The sequence below is a fragment of the Trichechus manatus genome, unplaced genomic scaffold (genome assembly GCF_000243295.1).
Source record: "Trichechus manatus latirostris isolate Lorelei unplaced genomic scaffold, TriManLat1.0 scaffold00073, whole genome shotgun sequence".
NCBI classification, from domain to species: Eukaryota; Metazoa; Chordata; class Mammalia; order Sirenia; family Trichechidae; genus Trichechus; species Trichechus manatus.
The window spans coordinates 4749625-4768963 of NW_004444009.1; the positions used below are offsets into that span (position 1 = coordinate 4749625).

At 38.8% G+C, this 19339-nt stretch overlaps 1 protein-coding gene across 1 annotated transcript in view; it reads left to right on the plus strand.

The window, feature by feature from the left end:
• Positions 1 to 19339, plus strand: part of SPAG17 (sperm associated antigen 17) — a 361237-nt gene that overhangs the window by 321623 nt on the left and 20275 nt on the right. Inside the window, exons 39-45 of the mRNA XM_004380343.2 lie at positions 849 to 948; positions 1176 to 1223; positions 4918 to 5017; positions 6025 to 6127; positions 8510 to 8641; positions 15497 to 15633; positions 16949 to 17133. Coding sequence (XP_004380400.1) covers positions 849 to 948; positions 1176 to 1223; positions 4918 to 5017; positions 6025 to 6127; positions 8510 to 8641; positions 15497 to 15633; positions 16949 to 17133 — 805 coding nt within the window. The remainder of the gene's footprint in view (positions 1 to 848; positions 949 to 1175; positions 1224 to 4917; positions 5018 to 6024; positions 6128 to 8509; positions 8642 to 15496; positions 15634 to 16948; positions 17134 to 19339) is intronic.

Consider the following 19339-nt stretch of genomic DNA (forward strand, 5'->3'; position numbering starts at 1 on the left):
TGTACTTCTGTTTCATGAGAAACTATTTGTTCTGTAAACCTTCACCTGAAGTACAATAATAAATAAATAAATAAATAAATAAACAGATGCAGGAGGTAAATAGCCACTTGCATACTTACAGCTGCTCCTAACATACTAATAGTGGTGATCCTAAATCAACATTCCCCAAAGTGTTTCCTAAAATATCAGTTTATGATATGGCTCCACCAAAAGAGTGTTGTGATTAAATAAGTTTGGATAATGCTACATATTGTCTTAGTTTCTTAAAGAGCCGCATGCACATAAGAGTACACAAAAGTCTTACGGTAACTAAATGCATTCAACCTTGTATAAATCAGTGTTCCCCAAGCTCATATAACCATGAAACATGGAACCTTTTATTTTCTTAATCTTCTGTTAACAACCCACCAAGGCCATGTTCTGGGGAATAAACTCTCAAGAAACACCACTCAAATTATCAAACAACCGTTGTGTTACATTCATATCCTGAGATACAGGGAGCAGGAAAATGTTTAGAAAAACAATGTCAATAAAATGGTTAATTTTTTTTTAAGTATTGATGCTTCCAATATGAGGAAATTCAGTTAGGTGGAACATTGTTTCCCCTAAATGATGAGGTGTTACTGAATTCTATATTTTGACTGTAAGATATATGTTCTCTAGTAGGGTATTTCATAAACAATGTCTGGTTTACTGTTGTATTGCAGCTTGGTCATGGAAATTCTAGTAAACAGTTGATAGATTAAACATAGGCTCTTAAAAAGGAACTCAAATGAGTAATTGAGTACTCACTGTGTTTTGTGCTGTAAGGAAATGAGGATAAAAGTTAAATGCATTTCTTTTTAAAGTTGCAGCCCACCTGTCCAATTTGTACAAGCAGTCTTTGGCTACAACTCCAAAATGTTCACCGGAATCATTTACTAAAGATTTCTTTGAAAAGAAATGGAGGTAAGCTGATCCAATAATATGTTCCAGTTAGTATTAAGCATCCCATGATTAGGGAATAGAGAGATGCAGTATCATGTGTATGGGTGACTATATCAACTTTCACAGCCCTTCATCTCCCATACTGTTAACCCTTTATCATACAGTGTTGCTTTTTCTTTTATTGTGTGTAAGCTGAAAGGGTTATCCCTTTTCCCCTTTTCATCATATTTTCCTTTCCTCTCACATAGGCATACAACAGCATCAAAGCGCTGGAAAGAAAAGATACAGCAAAAGAGGTAATTCTACCCTGAAGCGTACATAAGCGAGTGGAAAGGCCATTATTGTAAAGTCATAGAATCTGAGAGTGGGATAGGCTGGAAAGTCCTACCATCCAGGCTCCCAGCTGTTTATTTGAATCTCTTTCCCAACATTTCTGCCAAGTGGTCCTTCAGCTGCGGTGCGACCATGTCATTGTCTCTTGAGGAAGTCCATTTCACTGTTAGGTAGCTCCTCTCCCACTGCTAAGCAAGAAAGCGCTCAAGGTACTCTGTGCTTTTGTCATTCTAACAGACCAATAATGTAGAATATAGTCAGAAGCATGCAAGGATTCTTATAATTCACATGAGAAATGTGCTCTAAACGTTATCCAGTTTGGTTTCCTTTCAGTCCTTGCTGAGGATTCCAGCCCCAGCTCGCTCACCATAAAAAAGGAAGCCAGATATATATGTTGAATATATAGGAGTACATATGGTACTATTGTACATATTTCCATAGCTCTTCTCCAGAATGTCTCCCAGGATGACTATGCTTCTTAATAAAAATGTCAAGGTTACCTTGTGGAATGTGTTGGAGAAGTGGTGAGAAAAGACCTTAACTCTCATGGGCCACTCCCTATATACAAGGTCAATAAGAAGATATACACTGTCTCATAGAATATCTCTGAAAGAGTCTCCAAAAGACTGATGTCAGTGATTGCCTTTGGGGAAGGAGACTGAGGGATTGGGGACAATGTGGAATGGAGACTTCCTTTTTATTATGTACTCTTTAATACTTTTTGAGTTTTTACATGTTCGTGTGTTACGTATTCAAATTCTTAAAAATTTGGAAACATTAACAATTTCAAATTTTAACCTATAGGCAACGACAAGCCATTGAAATTTTTTAAAGAAGAAAAGTGAAACACATAATTAGATCTATGTTATAGAAAGAGAAATGTAAGGCTGCATGGAAAATAGATTAGGGAGGAGGGTTAAGGAAGGAGAAGATTTCAAGAAAATATGGAAGGTGATCGATAAATGTCAGATGCTGTGGAAGAATCAGGAAGGAGAATGAAAAGAGAAATTTGGAATTTGGGGTTTATCAATTAGAATCTTTGTTGTTTTTGTTTTGTTTTTGCTAAAACAGTTTTAGAAGAGTGTTGGGCAATAGCCAGACTGCCGTAGATTGATGAGTGAATCCAGTAAGGCAGTAGAGATAAGACATTTTTAATGGTAAATTCAAGTTGTTTGAAGATGATATTTTGATTCAACCAGTATTTCCAAAGAGGCCATGTGTATAATAAAAACAGCACTGGTCTTAGAGACAGCAGACCTAGAGTCAGTTCCAGTTTGATTATTTACTGAGTGTATGATGCTGGCTGGTTATTTTTATTTTATTTTTTTAAGGGTAATGTGCATTGATCAAAGTAGCTTTATTCCAGGCTGGCTAGTTATTTTACTTTAGCAAAATTTACTTCAAGAATTCAATTTGCTTTGACAACAGCAACTCAAAAGGTTTGATGGGAAGCCTAGGGGACAGTGAGTTGAAGATAATGGTGATGGAATAATTTGGAAAAGGACAGTGAGAATAGCAGCACAACTGGAAGAGTAGAATCGATGTCACTGAATTGTACATGTAGAAACTTTCAAAATTGTGTAACTTTGGCTATGTATATTTTCCCCCCAAAAAAACGTCCTCAAGGTTGAGAATGGAGAGTGTTGACATGTTGTGGGGTTGTTAACCAATATCATAAAACAGTATGTGTACTGACTGTTTAATGAGAAACTATTTGTTTTGTAAACCTTCATCTAAAGTACAATTAAAAAAAAATAAAAATAAAAAAAAAGAATTCAGTTTGCTATTGGCCCCATCTCGTCCAGAGCAAAGGAGAATGAAGAAAACCAAAGACACAAGGAAAATATTAGTCCAAAGGACTATTGGACCACATAAACCACAGCCTCCACCAGCCTGAGCCCCGGTACCCAGCTACTACCTCTGAACGCTCTGACAGGGATCACAATAGAGGGGCTCAGACAGAGCGGGAGAAAAATGTAGAACAAAATTAAAATTCACAAAAAAAAAGACCAGACAGAGACTGGAGGAACCCCCGAGACTATGGCCCATGGACACCCTGCTAACTCAGAACTGAAGCCACTCCTGAAGTCCACCTTTCAGCCAAAGATTAGACAGGGCTGTAAAACAAACAATAACACATGTGAGGAACGTGCTTCTTAGTTCGATCAAGTATAAGACCAAATGGGCAACACCTGCCAAGAAGCAAAGATGAGAAGGCAGGAAGGACAGGAAAACTGGAAAAATGGACATGGGAAGCCCAAGGTGTAAAGGGAAAGAGAGAGAGAGTGCTGACACATTGCAGGGATTGCAACCAATGTCACAAAGCAATTTGTGTATAAATTTTTGAATGAAAAACTAATTTGCACTGTAAACTTTCACCTAAAGCATAATAATTTTTTTTAAAAAATTCAATTTGCTTTACTATAACATGAGGGTAATTAGACCACCCAATATCTTGGGTCTCTTTCAGCTCTCACACTGGGTGACTGATGGCTGACTAGCATGTGCAGTTATCAAGATCATGAACTTGGAGTCAGACAGCCTCGGTTTTAGTCTAGACTCCAACCCTTATGAACTATATGGTTTTGGGTAGGTTATTTAACCTCCTAAGCCTTGATTTTTTGACCAGTAAAATGGAGATAATAATAGTACCTCATAGGGTTATTGTAAGATAAATATAAAACACTTTGCAAAGTTCCTGGCAGGCAATAAGCACTTAAAGATTGGAATTATTCGAGTTAGGATTAGGCTCACCTGCATTTAATAGAAAACTCAAAACCAGTGTCTTTAAAAGGAAGGGGGTTTATTTTCCCTAATGTAAAAAGTCAGAAGTGGGCAGTCCAAGGTAGGCAGCTCCACAACCTCATTAAGGACTCAGACTCCTTCTTGTTGTTTGTTCCATCATTGTTAGCACAGGACTTCCATCCTCAAGGTTGCTTCATGGTTGCAAAATGACTGACCCTTTTACATCCTCTTTTCAGGAAGTAGGAAAAGAGATGAGGCAAGGACAAAGGGGATGTCTCCCAGCCAAGTCAACCCTCTTTAAAAGCTTTCCTGGAGTCTCATCTAATGACTTCAGTTTACATCTTATTGGTCATTCCTATATACAAGGGATAGTGGGAAGTGTAGTTTTTAGCTCAGTATATGCCTCTCTAATATAGGCGCTCTGGTATTGGAAAGACAAACAGCAGGATTATCATGATTGCTTTTATTATACCCTGTGACCACTGACCTCATTACCCATAAACTATTCCTCAGTTTTTGTTTTTAATAACCACTGCTACTGAAATTGTGGAAACCGGTAGATTTTAGCTAGCACTTAAACCTCAGAGAAAATTGAAAGGCATGCAGAAAGGCGAACCATTATAGAGCTATGTGGGTTTTAGCTATTTGAGATCAACTGTAAAACCAAACACTCAGTATCATTATTTCCTATCTTATATGAGAATGATTCTGAAGTAGGAAAATGTGACTGATTCTAAAAGAAGTAGAAAATGAACCAAAACAAGTTGGCCAAAATGTCTGATTAGTTGATTCTTATCAGTTTTACTGCTGGTGATCCCATTGATTTTCTGTGGGACTTTGAGCTAAAATACAAGCAAATAACATTTTAAATCTTTCTGTTTTCTTTTGCATTATTGTGGAAATATCAATCAGGGATGATATTGAAAAAACAAAAAATTATCTAAAGGAAATCAGGAACAAAACAGTACCACACTACTTCAAATCTGAATTGAGCATGTTATATCAGTCTCAGGTAATTGAATGTAATCAACTATAATTGAATTAGAGTTTTTATAAAAATTGATGCAAAGCATATACTATTATGTAATCTACCTTTCCTAATATTGTTTAATTCTTTCCTGCATCTGCCCGACTGACTAACCCAACCAATTGCTGTCAAGAGTCAATCCTGATTCGTGGCCACCCGATGTGTGTCTGAGTAAAACTGTGCTCCACAGGGTTTTCAGTGACTGACTTTTCAGAAGTAGGTCACCAGGCCTTTCTTCTGAGGCGCCTCTGGGTGGACTTGAACTTCCAACCTTTCAGCTAGCAGCCAAGCATGCTAATCATTTACACCACCCAGGGACTCTGACTAACTAACCAGTACCCTTCAGATCCACCTCCTGGCAAGCATTTAAAAGGGAAAACAAATTTCAGGTCTTGCACTAAAAAGTAGAAATTCTCCATCGATGTTGTACTACCACTCCTTCCCTTCCACCTTGCCTTGTCACCATTAATTACCCTCTCTCGTCTATTTTAAGATTTGTTTTTTGGTCAAGTCCTTTCTATCTCTGAATCTCCTCTGTTAAACCCATCTTGTAGTTTTCAGTCCGTTAAGATTCCGTCTCCCGTCAGCTGCTGAGCTAGCACTGTGACACTGTTAGTTCTTGAAAGTCCACAGAGGCAGCACACTGCACTCCCCTTCCATGTGAGGCTACAAGTGGGACCACAGGAAACCCGGCCTTCATCTTGCTGGCTGGGAGTTCACTGAAACCCTGAGCCAAGTGAATATTTTCATGTGTTCACAACTCCTTGTGTTTCTATAAAAATCCGGATGCTGTTATTAATCAGAGACTGCCTGAAAAGAAATTACAGTAAATTGTGAACGTATAATAAATCGAAAAACTTTTAGTTTGCAAACTTTATTTTGAGGGGCTATAAAAATACGCTTTGATCATTACTCATCAACTTAACATGATTGTGGCAGTTGCTTTTCAGCCGTGTGTAAGTCTGAACTATCTTCTGTTCTTTTTCTTTAAGTTTAATTATCTGGAGAGCCTTTCCAAAAAACTGCCTCCTTTGACAGAGAAAGATGAGGATGCAAACAAAACATGTGTTCAAAATACATCTAATCACTCTCCAGGTAAAACATTAGTATAGCTCTTATTCCTGTTATATGTACTTAATAGAATAATATCTAACAATGTTCTGTTAGAGCATAATTAGTTCCTACTACCTTTTGTCTCAGTATTAGTTAATGACACAACGTACTATGAAGATTTGGGCGAATTATGTAAGGAAACCAATCTGTAAATAAAATTTAGCTTTATTTCCCCCTGTATGCTTAAAATTTACCTAAAAACATTCAGAAGACCTGACTAATTTAAATATCAGGGGAGTAATAAAAGGCTGTGGATAACCATATGTTACTAATTAAAAAAAGGAAAATGTACCTTTACAATGGAAAAATATGGCGATCTCCATCTTAACCAAGTGATCAACCACATAACATTATGCGCTTTCTCATGCAACGCAATACGCAGTACGTATTACCTATGAAGAATTTTTGCCAAAAATCTTTAACCTGAATCTAATCAAAAGGAAACAATCAGAAAAAATCTGAAGGTAGACATTCTATAAGGAGCCGTAGTAGCACAGTGGTTAAGTGCTTGGCTGCTAACCTAAAGGTCAGCAGTTCGAATCCACCAGCCATTCCACGGGAGAAAGATGTGCAATCTGCTTTTGTAAAGATTACAGCCTTGGAAACCCTATGGGGCAGTTCTACTCTCTCCTATAGAATCAATATGAGTTGTAATCGACTTGACAGCAATGGGTAGACATTCTATAAGACAACTGACCTGAACTCTTCGGAAAAGTTAATGTCATTAAAACAAAAAAAAAATAGGTTGATTGTTCTAGATTGAGAAATTAAAGAGACATAAAAATTAAATGTAATATGTAAACCTTGATTGGATCCTATATTGAGGGAAAAAACAGCTATAAAAGGTATTTTAGAGAAATTTCAGAAATCTGATTATAAAATCCATTGCCATCGAGTAGATTCCGATTCATAGTGACCCTATAGGACAGAGTAGAACTGCCCCATAGGGTTTCCAAGGAGCACCTGGTGGATTTGGACTGCTGACCTTTTGGTTAGCAGTTGTAGCACTTAACCACTATGCAACCAGGTTTCCAAAGTCTGATTAAGGGACTATATATTAGAGGATACTGTGGAATTGTTTATTACCTTGGGTGTAATAATGGTGTTGTGGGTATGCAGGAGAATACCTTCATTCTCAGGAGGTGTAGGCTGAAAAATTGAGGGATGAAATTAAATTTAATGCTTCTCTTTAACATAAAAAATCCATTTCCACTGAGTTGATTCTGACTCATAGTGACCCTATAGGACAGAGTAGAACTGCCTGATAGGGTTTCCAGTGAGCAGCTGGTAGATTCCAACTGCCACCCTTTTGGATAACAGCCGAACACTTGACCACTGAGCCATCATATTAAGTAGTAAAAATAGCCAGGTAGGGGAACTTTCTACTGGATTAAAGTCCAGCTGCTTGTAATGAGCACAGTCAAAGAAGACATCTAATTCTAGGAAATTAAGACAAAGTTTGCAAACCAAAGATTAAGGATGAAACAATGACTTGTAAATATGGTGGGGGAACATCAGAGATCACAAATTGATGATCCTGGTGCTACCACTCAGACTCTCTGCACCCACGACGAGCCTTCATCAATCAGCCTACTTTCCCCTTGAAATGGGGCAAGGCTGCAGAGACTTTCTCAGCATAGTACTCTAGGCAGCCACTACCATTCAACCAGACTTGGCACACAAGTTGAAATGCATTTGCTTCCCCACTCCTAACATACATTTCCTATTGCACAGATTTCTTAACGAAATTCATGTTAATAAAGAGACACACTTTCATAGTAATGAATGGACTTAAGGTGGGAAACATATTTAATCCCATCTCACTTACCTTTGCCAGATAAAAGTATAGTCAAATTCCGTGACCTATGCTTCATACGGAGTCCTGGTGATGCAGTGGTTAAGAGCTTGGCTGCTAACCAAAAGGTTGGCTGTTAGAATCTACCAGCTGCTCCTTGGAAACCCTCTGGGGCAGTTCAGCTCTGTCCTATAGGGTCACTATGAGTCGGAATTGACTCTAAGGCATGGGTTTCTGTTTTTTGTTTTTGTTTTTTATGCTTCATACACATAGTGAAGGTGAACAACTTCATACACAAGGTGAACAACGCTACTATGTGGTCAGAATGCCCAGAAAGAGCTAAGCAGCATCTAGGGAGTACGAGATTTGCAGATATTGTCCAGTTTGTTACAGCAAACATTGCATCATATAATGAAGAATCTGTACCTCTTAATGGCTTTCTTACTTTTAGTTTTCTATAGATGGCAGGGAAAAGCACTTTGTTCATTGTAAGGAATAGTACAAGTGTTGGTAGTCATTGTGTCATTGTTCAAAACATCACTTTATAATACTTGTTTTGGGTTTTCTAGATTCTGGGCCACATAAAGCTTCAGAACAGGAATCCTTAGACACGCTTAATCCTCCAAAATCAGAGAGTCCTGTGGCTATTTATGAATCCACTAGCCAGAACCAACCTGAAAATTTAACAAAATCTACCAAAGGTATGGCAGTCATTTGCTTTATCTTATTGCTTCTCAAAACTGAACATTATGTCTTTTAGGAGTGTGGGAGATGGCAATGGGGGCTATGGGTGTGGCTCACAGTGATGGGAAAAATTCAAATGGGTCATGGAGCCTAGAGCTGTGGAGCTTTGCAAGGCTTCTTAGCATATCAGAGTATTTCAAAAACTGTTCTGAGAATGACTTCAAGTCCTAGGCTGAAGGAAGGAAATTACAAAGGCTTTTTTTAGACTTGTTATTTTGCTTTGCTTTATTTTATTTTATCCCTTGTGATTCTGAGAGCTTGTGCTATTTACTGAAGGTTAGGAACCTGGTAGCTTTTCTTAAGAAGCCAATAATTTGATAGTTGGACTTAGGTTTATCTATTTTTCCAGTACTTTCTTTGTCCTGCAGGTGGTAGAAGAGAAACATAAGATATGGTCTCTGTCTTAGACAGCATATAATCTTATTAGGGTGACAGAAACTGAAATATGGAATAATATAGAATAATGTCTAGTTACAATGCAGTCTTGCAAAGGATGAGAATTCCAGACCACTTAATTGTGCTCATGCAGAACCTGTACATAGATCAAGGCAGTCATTCGAACAGATGAAGGGGATACTCTGTGGTTTAAAATAAAAAAAAAAGACGTGCATCAGGCTTGTATCCTTTCACCATACTTATTCAATCTGTATGCTGAGCAAATAATCTTAGAAGCTGGACTATATGAAGAAGAACATGACATCAGGATTGGAGAAACACTCGTTTCATTAACAACCTGTGATATGCAGATAATACAACCTTGCTTGCTGAAAGCGAAGAGGACTTGAAACACTGATGAAGATCAAAGACTACAGCCTTCATTATGGATTACACCACAACATGAAGAAGAAAAAAAAAATCCTTTGCAACTGGACCAGTAAACAACATCATGATAAATGGAGTAAATATTGAAGTTGTCAAGGATTTCATTTTACTTGGATCCACAGTCAACACTCATGGAAGCAGCAGTCAAGAAATCAAGCAAAGTATTGCACTGGGAAAATCTGCTGCCAAAGACCTCTTTAAAGTGTTAAAAAGTAAAGATATCACTTTGAGGTCTAAGATGTACTTGAGCCAGATGTGCCAAGTACAGCCAGAATGCTCCTTAGAAGTGAGGATGGCAAGACTTCGTCTCATGTACTTTGAACATGTTATCAGGAGGAACCAATCCCTGGAGAAGGACATAATGCTTGAGAAAATAGGGTGTCAGTGAAAAAGAGGAAGACCCTCAATAAGATGGACTGACACAGTGGCTGCAGCAATGGACTTAAACATGGCAACAATTGTGAGGATGGCGCCCACCAGGCAATGTTTCGTTCTATCGTACATAGGGTCGCTATGAGTTAGAACCGCCTTGGCAGTACCTAACCGCAACACAATAGGGTAACATTACACTCATTTCACTTAAGGTAATTCAACTAAATATTCTTAATTAGGGGAAAAAAAAAAGGCTGAATAATTTAAATTAAGTAGATAAAGGGATTGTAACTGGAGGGTAAAGTGTGATCAAGGGAGAGATGTTTTAAAGATTAGACATACTAGAGCATGTTGATTTGAAAATGGTAATAATTCAGTAGCAAGAGAAAATGATGCAAGAGAAAGAGAGGCATAATTTTTAGAGCAAAGTCCTTAAGCAGGTAGGAGAGCATGACATCTGGGACACTCTGAGTGGAGGAGTTGACCAGGAGAGAAGAGAGAGAATAGGAATACATCTGCAGATGGGTTGATATGTTTGATATTGGGAAGATGAGGGAGTTCCTGTCTGGTTGCAAAGAAGTGAATATAATGATGGAATATAAAAACCATTCCTGATAAACAGAGAAGTCAAACCAAGAAGGGAGTGACTGATTGTGTAAAGGTGATAGTGTCAGTTGATTAAAGGTCTCCCAGGTCAAATAATTTACTTGCTGGATATGATAAAGTGATAAACTAGAAGAATAAAAAGTGGTGATCAGAGAGAGGGAAGTTTGAAACCGAGGTTTTGAAAGCAGTAAAATTATTGGTGTTGGCAAGTTCAGAGAAATGACCATGGGAGTTTCTGAGATGGAGACGAGGAAAAGATGAAGAAACAGAGTGGTAAAGAATCAAAGAGGACAGGAAGTTGGGTGGATCATCCAATGATGTTACCAAGAAAGATGAACTGAAGATGCTCCAGGTTTTAAAATCTCCAGTAAATGAAGGGAATGTTAGAGAAGTCACTAAGTGACAACTACTTGAAAAAGCAGTAAGTAATACAGTCTGATGGCATGAGCTTCAAAGGAACTAGGATTTTTGAAGGAAGAATAAGAAATTGTTTTGAAGCAAGAGGGACACCTACTGCACCCTTGGGCACTGAGGTACTTAAGAGAAAATAATGTGACTACATTACAAATGGTAAATTAAATTTTCATATAAATAGTAAAGTTTAAGGAAGTTCAGAGTAGGAAGAGATTAACCCAAGCAGTGAGGAAAGATTTATGGGAAAAATGGTCTTGAAGATTAAGTAGAATTTCCTAGAATTTAGAATGTAAAAGCTTGGATTGCCTAAGACGGCCCTCATTTTCCTTGAGGAATCTGAAACTCAGCAGACATGAAGAGACTCATCTAAAGTCATACAGCAAATTTGTGACTGAGCCAGGGCTAGAAAATGGGTTTTTTTAACTCCTAATTCTCTTAACTCCTACATTGCAGATGAAGGGAACAGACAAGAATATTTTATTCCCTCCATCTTCCAAAAAAAAAAAAAAAAAAGAGTATGCTCAAAGACTTAAAGATAGAAAAGAAACCAGACTAAATCAGAGATATTCATTTGGTAATAGTAGAAGATAATGTTTGGAAAATGCAATAGGCTCAGCTAGGGAAGGTTTGGATTTTGCAGAATAAAAATGTGTCTTTATCATTGTTTGCTGTGATAATACTGGATAAAAAACAACCCTCAAATCCTGCAGTGGCTCATAACAACCAGCTACGACCTGGGCCTTGATTGCAGCAGCTCTGCTCCAGGCTGCAGGCAGGAGTTGGCTCCCTGGTTCCAGAGAGCTGATTGTACTGATGCTTCCCAACTCCACATTCAGTGACATCACGTTGATAGCTTAAATAGGCCATGGTGGGAAATCAGCCAGTGCCACAAATAAGCAAATTTTATAAACCAGATTGGTTTTTCCCCTAGAGTCCCCATTGTAAAACAGTGGCCAGCATTGACCAGGTAAAGTTCAGGTATATCCCAAGGATCCCAGACTAAAGGAGCAGCCACCATCTGGGGTAAGCAGTTCTTACGGTAGAGGATCAAAGCTCAAGAAAGGCAAGCAAAATCACATGCTGCCCTGACAGCCTCTGCTCAGAACTGGCACACTGGCACTTCCGCACACATTGGTCAAAGCAAGTCCTATGGCCAAGCTCAAAGTCAATGGGGCAGAGAAATATACTCCACCTACTTAGAAGCCATGCTGAAAGAGGAAGTAAGTAGTTATGAATAAATAAAGCCTACTTAAGCATGGTAACACGAAATTATTACATATTCTTCAGTTAGGTCATGCCCAGTAGGAATATTCAGATGATATGCACTAGTATGAACATGTTGTTGTTATTGTTATTGTGTGCCTTTGAGTCAATTCCAACTCATCAAGACTGTATATGGCAGAGTAGAACTTCTCCCATAGGGTTTTCTAAACTGTAATGTTTGCAGAAGCAGATCTCCAGGTCTTTTCTCTCGAGGTGGGTTCGAACTCACAACCTTTTGGTTAAAAGCTGAGCACTAAACCATTGCAGCACCAGGGTTTCATAGCAGGACCATACTATGTTAAAGATTAAACTTACTCTGTACCAGTTGGTACAGTGGACCAGCCACTGCTTCATGTACCTGAAGTTCCCCCTTGCCATTACCCCCATCCCTAGTGAAGCCCTGGGTGGCCTCAGTGGGATAATAATCTGTCTGCATCATTGGAGGCAGTGTTGTATAGTGCAGAGCTAAGAGAATAGGCTCTCCCTGGTTCAAATCCTGGCTCCTGTATAGCTGCTGTATAACGTAGGGCATGTTATTTAACCCCTCAATCTCTTCTTGTTTCCTCTTCTGTGAAAGGGAAATAATGGTACATGTATCACAGGATTGTTGTGAAAATTAAATTCATTAATAAATTGAAAAATGCTTAGAGCAGGGCCTGGCACATGATAAGACACATATCATTATAATACTTTACTTTGTCTTCTCAAGATACGCTTTGAAAATTTTCTGGTCAGCTGTTTTACTTCATCATTTCTTCCATTCACTTTAGCTACTCCACATTCAAGAGCAAGTTTCAGAGTCTCTTCTGATATCCACTTTGGTCTTTTCTTTCTTTCCTATCTTTTTAATGACCTTTTGCTTTCTTCATGTGTAGTGTCCTTGATGTCATCCCACAACTCGTCTAGTCTCTAAATTCAGGTGGGATATACTCAAGGTCATACTTTGGCTTTCGTGGGCTCATTTTAATTTTCTTCAGCTTCAACTTGAACTTGCATATAAGCAATTGATGGTCTGTTCTGCAGTTGGCCCCTGGCCTTGTTCTGACTGATGATATTGTACTTCTCCATCGTCTCTTTCCACAGCTATAGTTGATTTGATTCCTGTGTTTTTGCAATGAAGCAGTCATCGGTCTTGCAAAATTCTATCATTTGATCTCTGGTGTCATTTCTGCCACCATGACCATATTTTCCAACTACTACTCCTTTGTTTCCCACTTTTCATTCCTATCACTAGTAATTATCAATACATCTTAACTGCATGTTTGACAATTTCAGATGCAGAAGTTGGTAAAAATCTTCAATTTCTTCAGTTTTGGCTATAGTGCTTGGTGTGTAAATTTGACTAATAGTCTATTAGCTGGTCTTGTAGGCATATGGATATTATCCTATCACTGACACCTAGTTGACTGGTAAAAGGCGTTTAAAGAAAACAGCAATACACATATTATAAGAGTACATACAAAAAGATACATCAAACCATTGGAATGGTTGCCTAAGTAGGGAATGGTGATCAAAGGGGACAAATAAATTAAAGCACAGATTATTGGGCTTCACTCCCAGAGATTCTGACTCAGTTTTGATTTGGAATAGGGCCTAGTCTGGCATGTGACCTGTGAATCCTTATTTGTCCAAAAGCAACCCAGCGGATTATGATGCACAGGTGGGTTCAGACCCATTGGGTAATAAAGGAGTATGTTATTGTGGAGTCAGACACTTGGGTTCACATTCCAGCCCTGCCATTCATTACAGTTTCTTGGGCAAGTTGTTTAATTGCTCTGAACTTCCATTTCCTCATTTGTAAAAAGGAGACAATGCTACTTTACTGGTCAGGACTCTGTCTGTTGTAACTGATAGAACTCAAACTCAATTGAAGCAAAAAAAAAAAAAAAGAGAGGGGGGTGATTTCTCAAAATCAAACTACAGAAACAGTGGCTATGGTGCTAGCCAGGACTGATTGACTTCTGGCACTCGAGCCTCCTCAGGAGTGTCTTTGTGTCTGAATGCCTGTCTCTCTACACCTTCCCCGCCTCCATCTTGCTCTCCTTTCTTGTCCCTGCTTCGTTTTATCCTCTCCTACAAAGGACAGGCTGTTTCCATGTGACCGGGGCTTTAACCATAGAGGCTCAAGATTCCAATCCTCCAGCTCCATAACCCAGTAGGCAAGAGTGAGTCATCCCTGTCAGCTTTGGCTTTGTTTGGGCCATGTACCATCCTGGTGGTTTGGACCAGGGATGTTCTGGTACCAGAAGTGTATATGATAGGCAGGGTTGGATTACCAAATAAGCAAGGTATGCACGGGCCCAATTGTGCTTTCCCACCAATCTGCAGTCTCCCACCACATCAAAGATGTGGTGAAACCCATGTGAAATTGCTCACCACAGATTAACAAGTAAATACAATTAATCTTGTGTGTACCTTGCTCAATGCCAGCCAGTGTATACCTTGCTTACTGGTTAATCCACCCCTGATAAGTAGTGTGGAGGTGAAGGATGGGGAGAGTGCCGAGCATAGGTTATAGTCATCATAACCCCCTAGCTCAGAAAGTTGTATGAGAATGAAGTAAAACTCTATATTTATAAACCTACATGCGGTGCTCCCCTGCAGATAGTGGATGCTCATATATGGGTCCCATTCCCTTTCTTCTCTTGATGATTTGAATACAAGAAAGAATATCTATATATGATGATCTAAAACATAATTCTTATTTTAACCCCCTGTATATTTGGAATAAATATACACAGCTGCAGCTACATAGATTATCTACTCTTGCTTACTCACACAATTGAGGAAAAGAAAAATTACCAAATTTAGTGATCTGAGGATTTAATTCCTAGGTTCCATTTATCTATAACCACTATATCACTTTTTGAACTATGAATATAGCAGTAGAATCAAAGAAATTCTTAAAAGTTTGCACTCACTATTTTAAAGAAATCTTTAATAGTCAATGTTTTATTGTATTGTTCTTGTTGATTTAATGAAAAGAACCCTAAAGACACAGATTTAAGTTTAGTTCATCATAGACAAATCATTTAACTTATTTTTCTCATTTATTTAAAAAAAGATGATGCTAATAGCATCTGCCCTGCCCATCACATTAGGGTTTCTGTGAAAATTAATATTAGTTAATGTATGTAAAATTGCCTTGTAAAATGTAAATATATAAAACTAGAATTAATAAAAGCCTTTGTTGCTTTAAATAAGCTCTTTAAATAAATTTAAAAAAGCTTCCCTAGTTGGTTTATGTTCTTATATACTCTGGTATTTCTGTTATTACCTCAAATGCCTTAGAATAAAATATCTTTATGGCATAATTTAAATTTTCTCTCTAACAGAACCAGAAGGTTATGTGCCTGTGAAAATTCCAACCCAGTCATTGCTGCAAGATGTTGTGGGACAAGCAAGGAAAAATAAAGTGAAGTTGCCTCGTTATTTACTGAGCTCCAAGCCCAAATCTCAACCTCTCCCAAAGGTAAAACAGACATGGGAACAAAGTTCTCAGAGCCCATCAACATTTTGTGTAATCCTGACTCATTGAAGTTGTTTATTTCCAGCTACTGGGTACTGCTATTCACTGTGCCTACCATCTCAGCTTGAAGGCCTTTAAGTCACACAGAGATAAGCTAAAGGTGTCCTAGAGCCAGTTCATACAGGCCCATGAAAGAAATTTTATGAGCCAGTTGTTAAAGCATTGGTAGCTTAACATCAGCCATGCTGGGAGTACTTACACCAAAGAAATTGGCAGACACTACAAATCAAGGTTCTTCTTTTCAGAGAGCCAGTTTACCAGCACACTATCTGGTCGAGGGCTCATTGGCCACCCTTTTCATAACTCTTAGGATAAAATCCAAATGACTACAAGGCTCGTATAACATGGCCCCTTTTGCTTGTCCACCCTCACCTAGCCCAATACTTACTGTACTACAGCCATCATGGATTTCTCTTAGTTCTTCAAAAGCACCAAGCTCCTTCCTTCCTTCCTTAGAGCCTTTAAGAGTAAGATTCTGTCTCAGCTCTGTTAGGAAACCTTCCATGAGCCCACCAGTTAAATTTTAATGCTTATTCTTTGATACTTCCATGGCACACAGTGTCCATTGCCATCATAGCTTTATTGCAGTGTATATAGCTGATATGTGATAGAAGTGCTTCTCAAACTAATGTGCATATGGATTATCTGGGGATCTTGTTAAAATATGGATTTTGGTTCAATAGGTCTGGGGTTGGGCCTAAGATTCTGCATTTCTAACAAATTTCCAGGTGACACCAGTGCAGCTGATCTGGGGAATAACAAGGGCATAGAGCAGTTGTTCTTGAAGTGTAATTACCTGGCCAGCAACAGCTGCACCACCACCTTAGAACTTCTTATAAATACAAATTATATGGCCCTAGCCCAGACCTAATGTATGAGAAACTCTGGGATGGGGCCCAGCAATCTGTGTTTTAACAAGCCCTCCAGGTGATCCTGATGAGAGTTAAAGCTTGATAACCACTGGCACAGAGGAAAGAGCACAGACTTTAGAATCAGGAAAACTTGAGTTTGAAGCTTTACTCTGACACCACTTGAGCAAATTATCTGCCCTTCAATTCTCTGAACTTGAGCTTTTGTATCCTTCAAACAAAGCCTAAAATACTCTCCTTACAAGATGTTGTAAGGATTATGTGAGACCATAAATGTTCATTCCCTCCCGCAACCAGGCAGTTATTTTCCTTTGATGAGATGGACTTTTACATTTCTTGGGAACTCAAAGTAGAACCATTTTATTTTATTAATTCTCCTTAATGCAAAGGTGCACGATTCTGTTGGAGGAAAAGTGAACACATCCTCTGTTGCATCTGCTGCCATTCATAATGTAAATTCATCCCCTTTTGGATTCCATCTCCTCCCATCATCAGTAAACTTTGGAGTTCTTAAGGAAGGACACACCTATTCAACCATCGTAAAGCTCAAGAATGTTGGAGTGGACTTCTGCAGGTGAGGCCAAGGCCCCAAAAGTCTGCTCAGGTTACCTTCCCCTACTCTTCGTTGTCTTTGGCTGCCTAAATCAGCGAATGTTTATTGAACTGAATTGTAATCATGCCTTAAATCTTAAATCTTCACACTATTCAGTCATTTACTCACTAATCTATCCATTAATTCATTCATTCTTCAACAAATTGGTATTTATCAAACCCCAACTATGTGGTAGTTACTTCTTTGCCCTCCCATTAATCATTGTTCATACTTCGGTAGAAGCAACCCACGGCCTGATCTGCACTAGCAAAAAATGAAGGGGAAGTAAAGGGGAAGTTGTCCAAGTGTTATAATAACTAAAGCACAAAACTTGAAAGTCTGTTTCTCAAATCTATTACCCACTATAATAGTGCTAGCTGACATTCATTTGCACTTTATGATCTCAAAAGTGCTTTTAATTACATTTTTTCTGCATAATTGAGGCAGAGTCATTAAGATCAGTTTAGCTATGAAGATGAACATGTTATCAGGAGGGACCAGTCCCCAGGGAAGGACATCATGCTTGGTAAAATAGAGGATCAGCAAAAAAGAGGAAGACCCTCATCAAGATGGACTGACACCATGGCTGCAACAATGGGCTCAAACATAGGAACGATTGTGAGGATGGAGCAGGATTGACTGGGCTGTGTTTCATTCTGTTGTACATAGGGTCACTATGAGTCGGAACCTAACAACATAACAACAAAGCTATGAAGATCTGACTTAGAAATAATCACAAATACCCACGCTCACAGTCCATACTCTCAGTTGAAAATATACTATATCTGGCATTCAATAACAAGAAAAAATAGTCAATCCCTCATTTCTAGATCAAGATCAATAGAATTTTAGAACTCTCAGAGACCTTAGAGACTTTTACAGAGGGAGAAATTGAATAATTTGTTTTAAGTTCTTGTAGAGGCCAGAGCGAGGCTAGATATAAGGTCTCAGAAGCACCAGTTCATTGCTGTCGCCACCACACGGAGGTGCCTCTCTTTATTATCACAAGTGTGGTCACCAGTTTTGTGTGGGATTTCAGTCCTTTCCCTCGGATCAATCTTACCTTGTATCTGTAACCAAGACCGTTCCCAATTACAATATCTCCCCCTGTCCTATTTTGAATTAAACCTTAAGCATAATGTAGGATTTTGTTTTGTTTTTGTCATAAAAAATGGAATAAGTGTTTATTTCAGCTGCAGAGTTATTCTCAGTGTAAGTGGCACATTCTTCAAGATTTTGATTGTGGATTCAGAATTGAAAATTAAATGGAGCGAAACTATGGGTGCATCCAATTTAAAAGATCACTGCTCCATTTCAGGAGGCAAACCCCCAGCTTTAGGAATAATGTTTGCTTTCTCAGAAACAGGCCTGATGAAGGACTTAGGCCACTAGATCAGACATTGTTGATTTTTCAGGTTGTTGCCAACAAAGTGGGTGGGAGAAATAGACAGTCAATCTCACACCAATAAAACCCATCCATGCAGATCCTGTCTACCCAGTACAGGTTAGTTTTAGAGATTTCTCTCCACAGTGTGTTAAATTCAGTCACTACAGGGCAGAACAGCAAAGTTCATGGCAGAGGGAGTGGGGCTGAGGGTCAGAGTGGAGATGGGCTTTCCTTGGCATTTTAATTCACTCCAGGTCTTTAACCTTCAGGCAGAACCCACAAACCACAGGAAAGGAAAGAGATCAATAGGCACCATGTGTGAGCGTTGAGCTTTTCAAGTTCTTCAACTATTTTCTGAGCCCTTCCTGTTTCTCCTCTCTCCAAACATGCAAACCCCATACCAAGACAGAGCAAGACTGGCTCCCATGCTCCACTGCTTTCCAAAGAAGCCTTTATTCTTCAGCTTAATGATCTGGCAGCCAACAGTTGCTTTCACGCTGACTGCTATGCTGAAATGCATACACCAGCCAAACGCTCAAAACACTCTTCCCAGGCCCAAGCCATTCATCAGCAGTCAATAACAAAGCATCGAGACTCACACTGGAGTCAGTTTTACTCTGATGAAAACTGTTGAAAAGGCAGTTGTGAAATGGGCCCAAGATTCTTTTCCCAATTGAATAGTAAGCTGTTTTTTTTCATAATGGTATGGACCTCCTGCTCCTGTATAGCGAATATTAACACCTTTCTGATCTTATAGCATCCCAATTCCTTCACTGCTCATGTTTTTCATTACGGCATTAA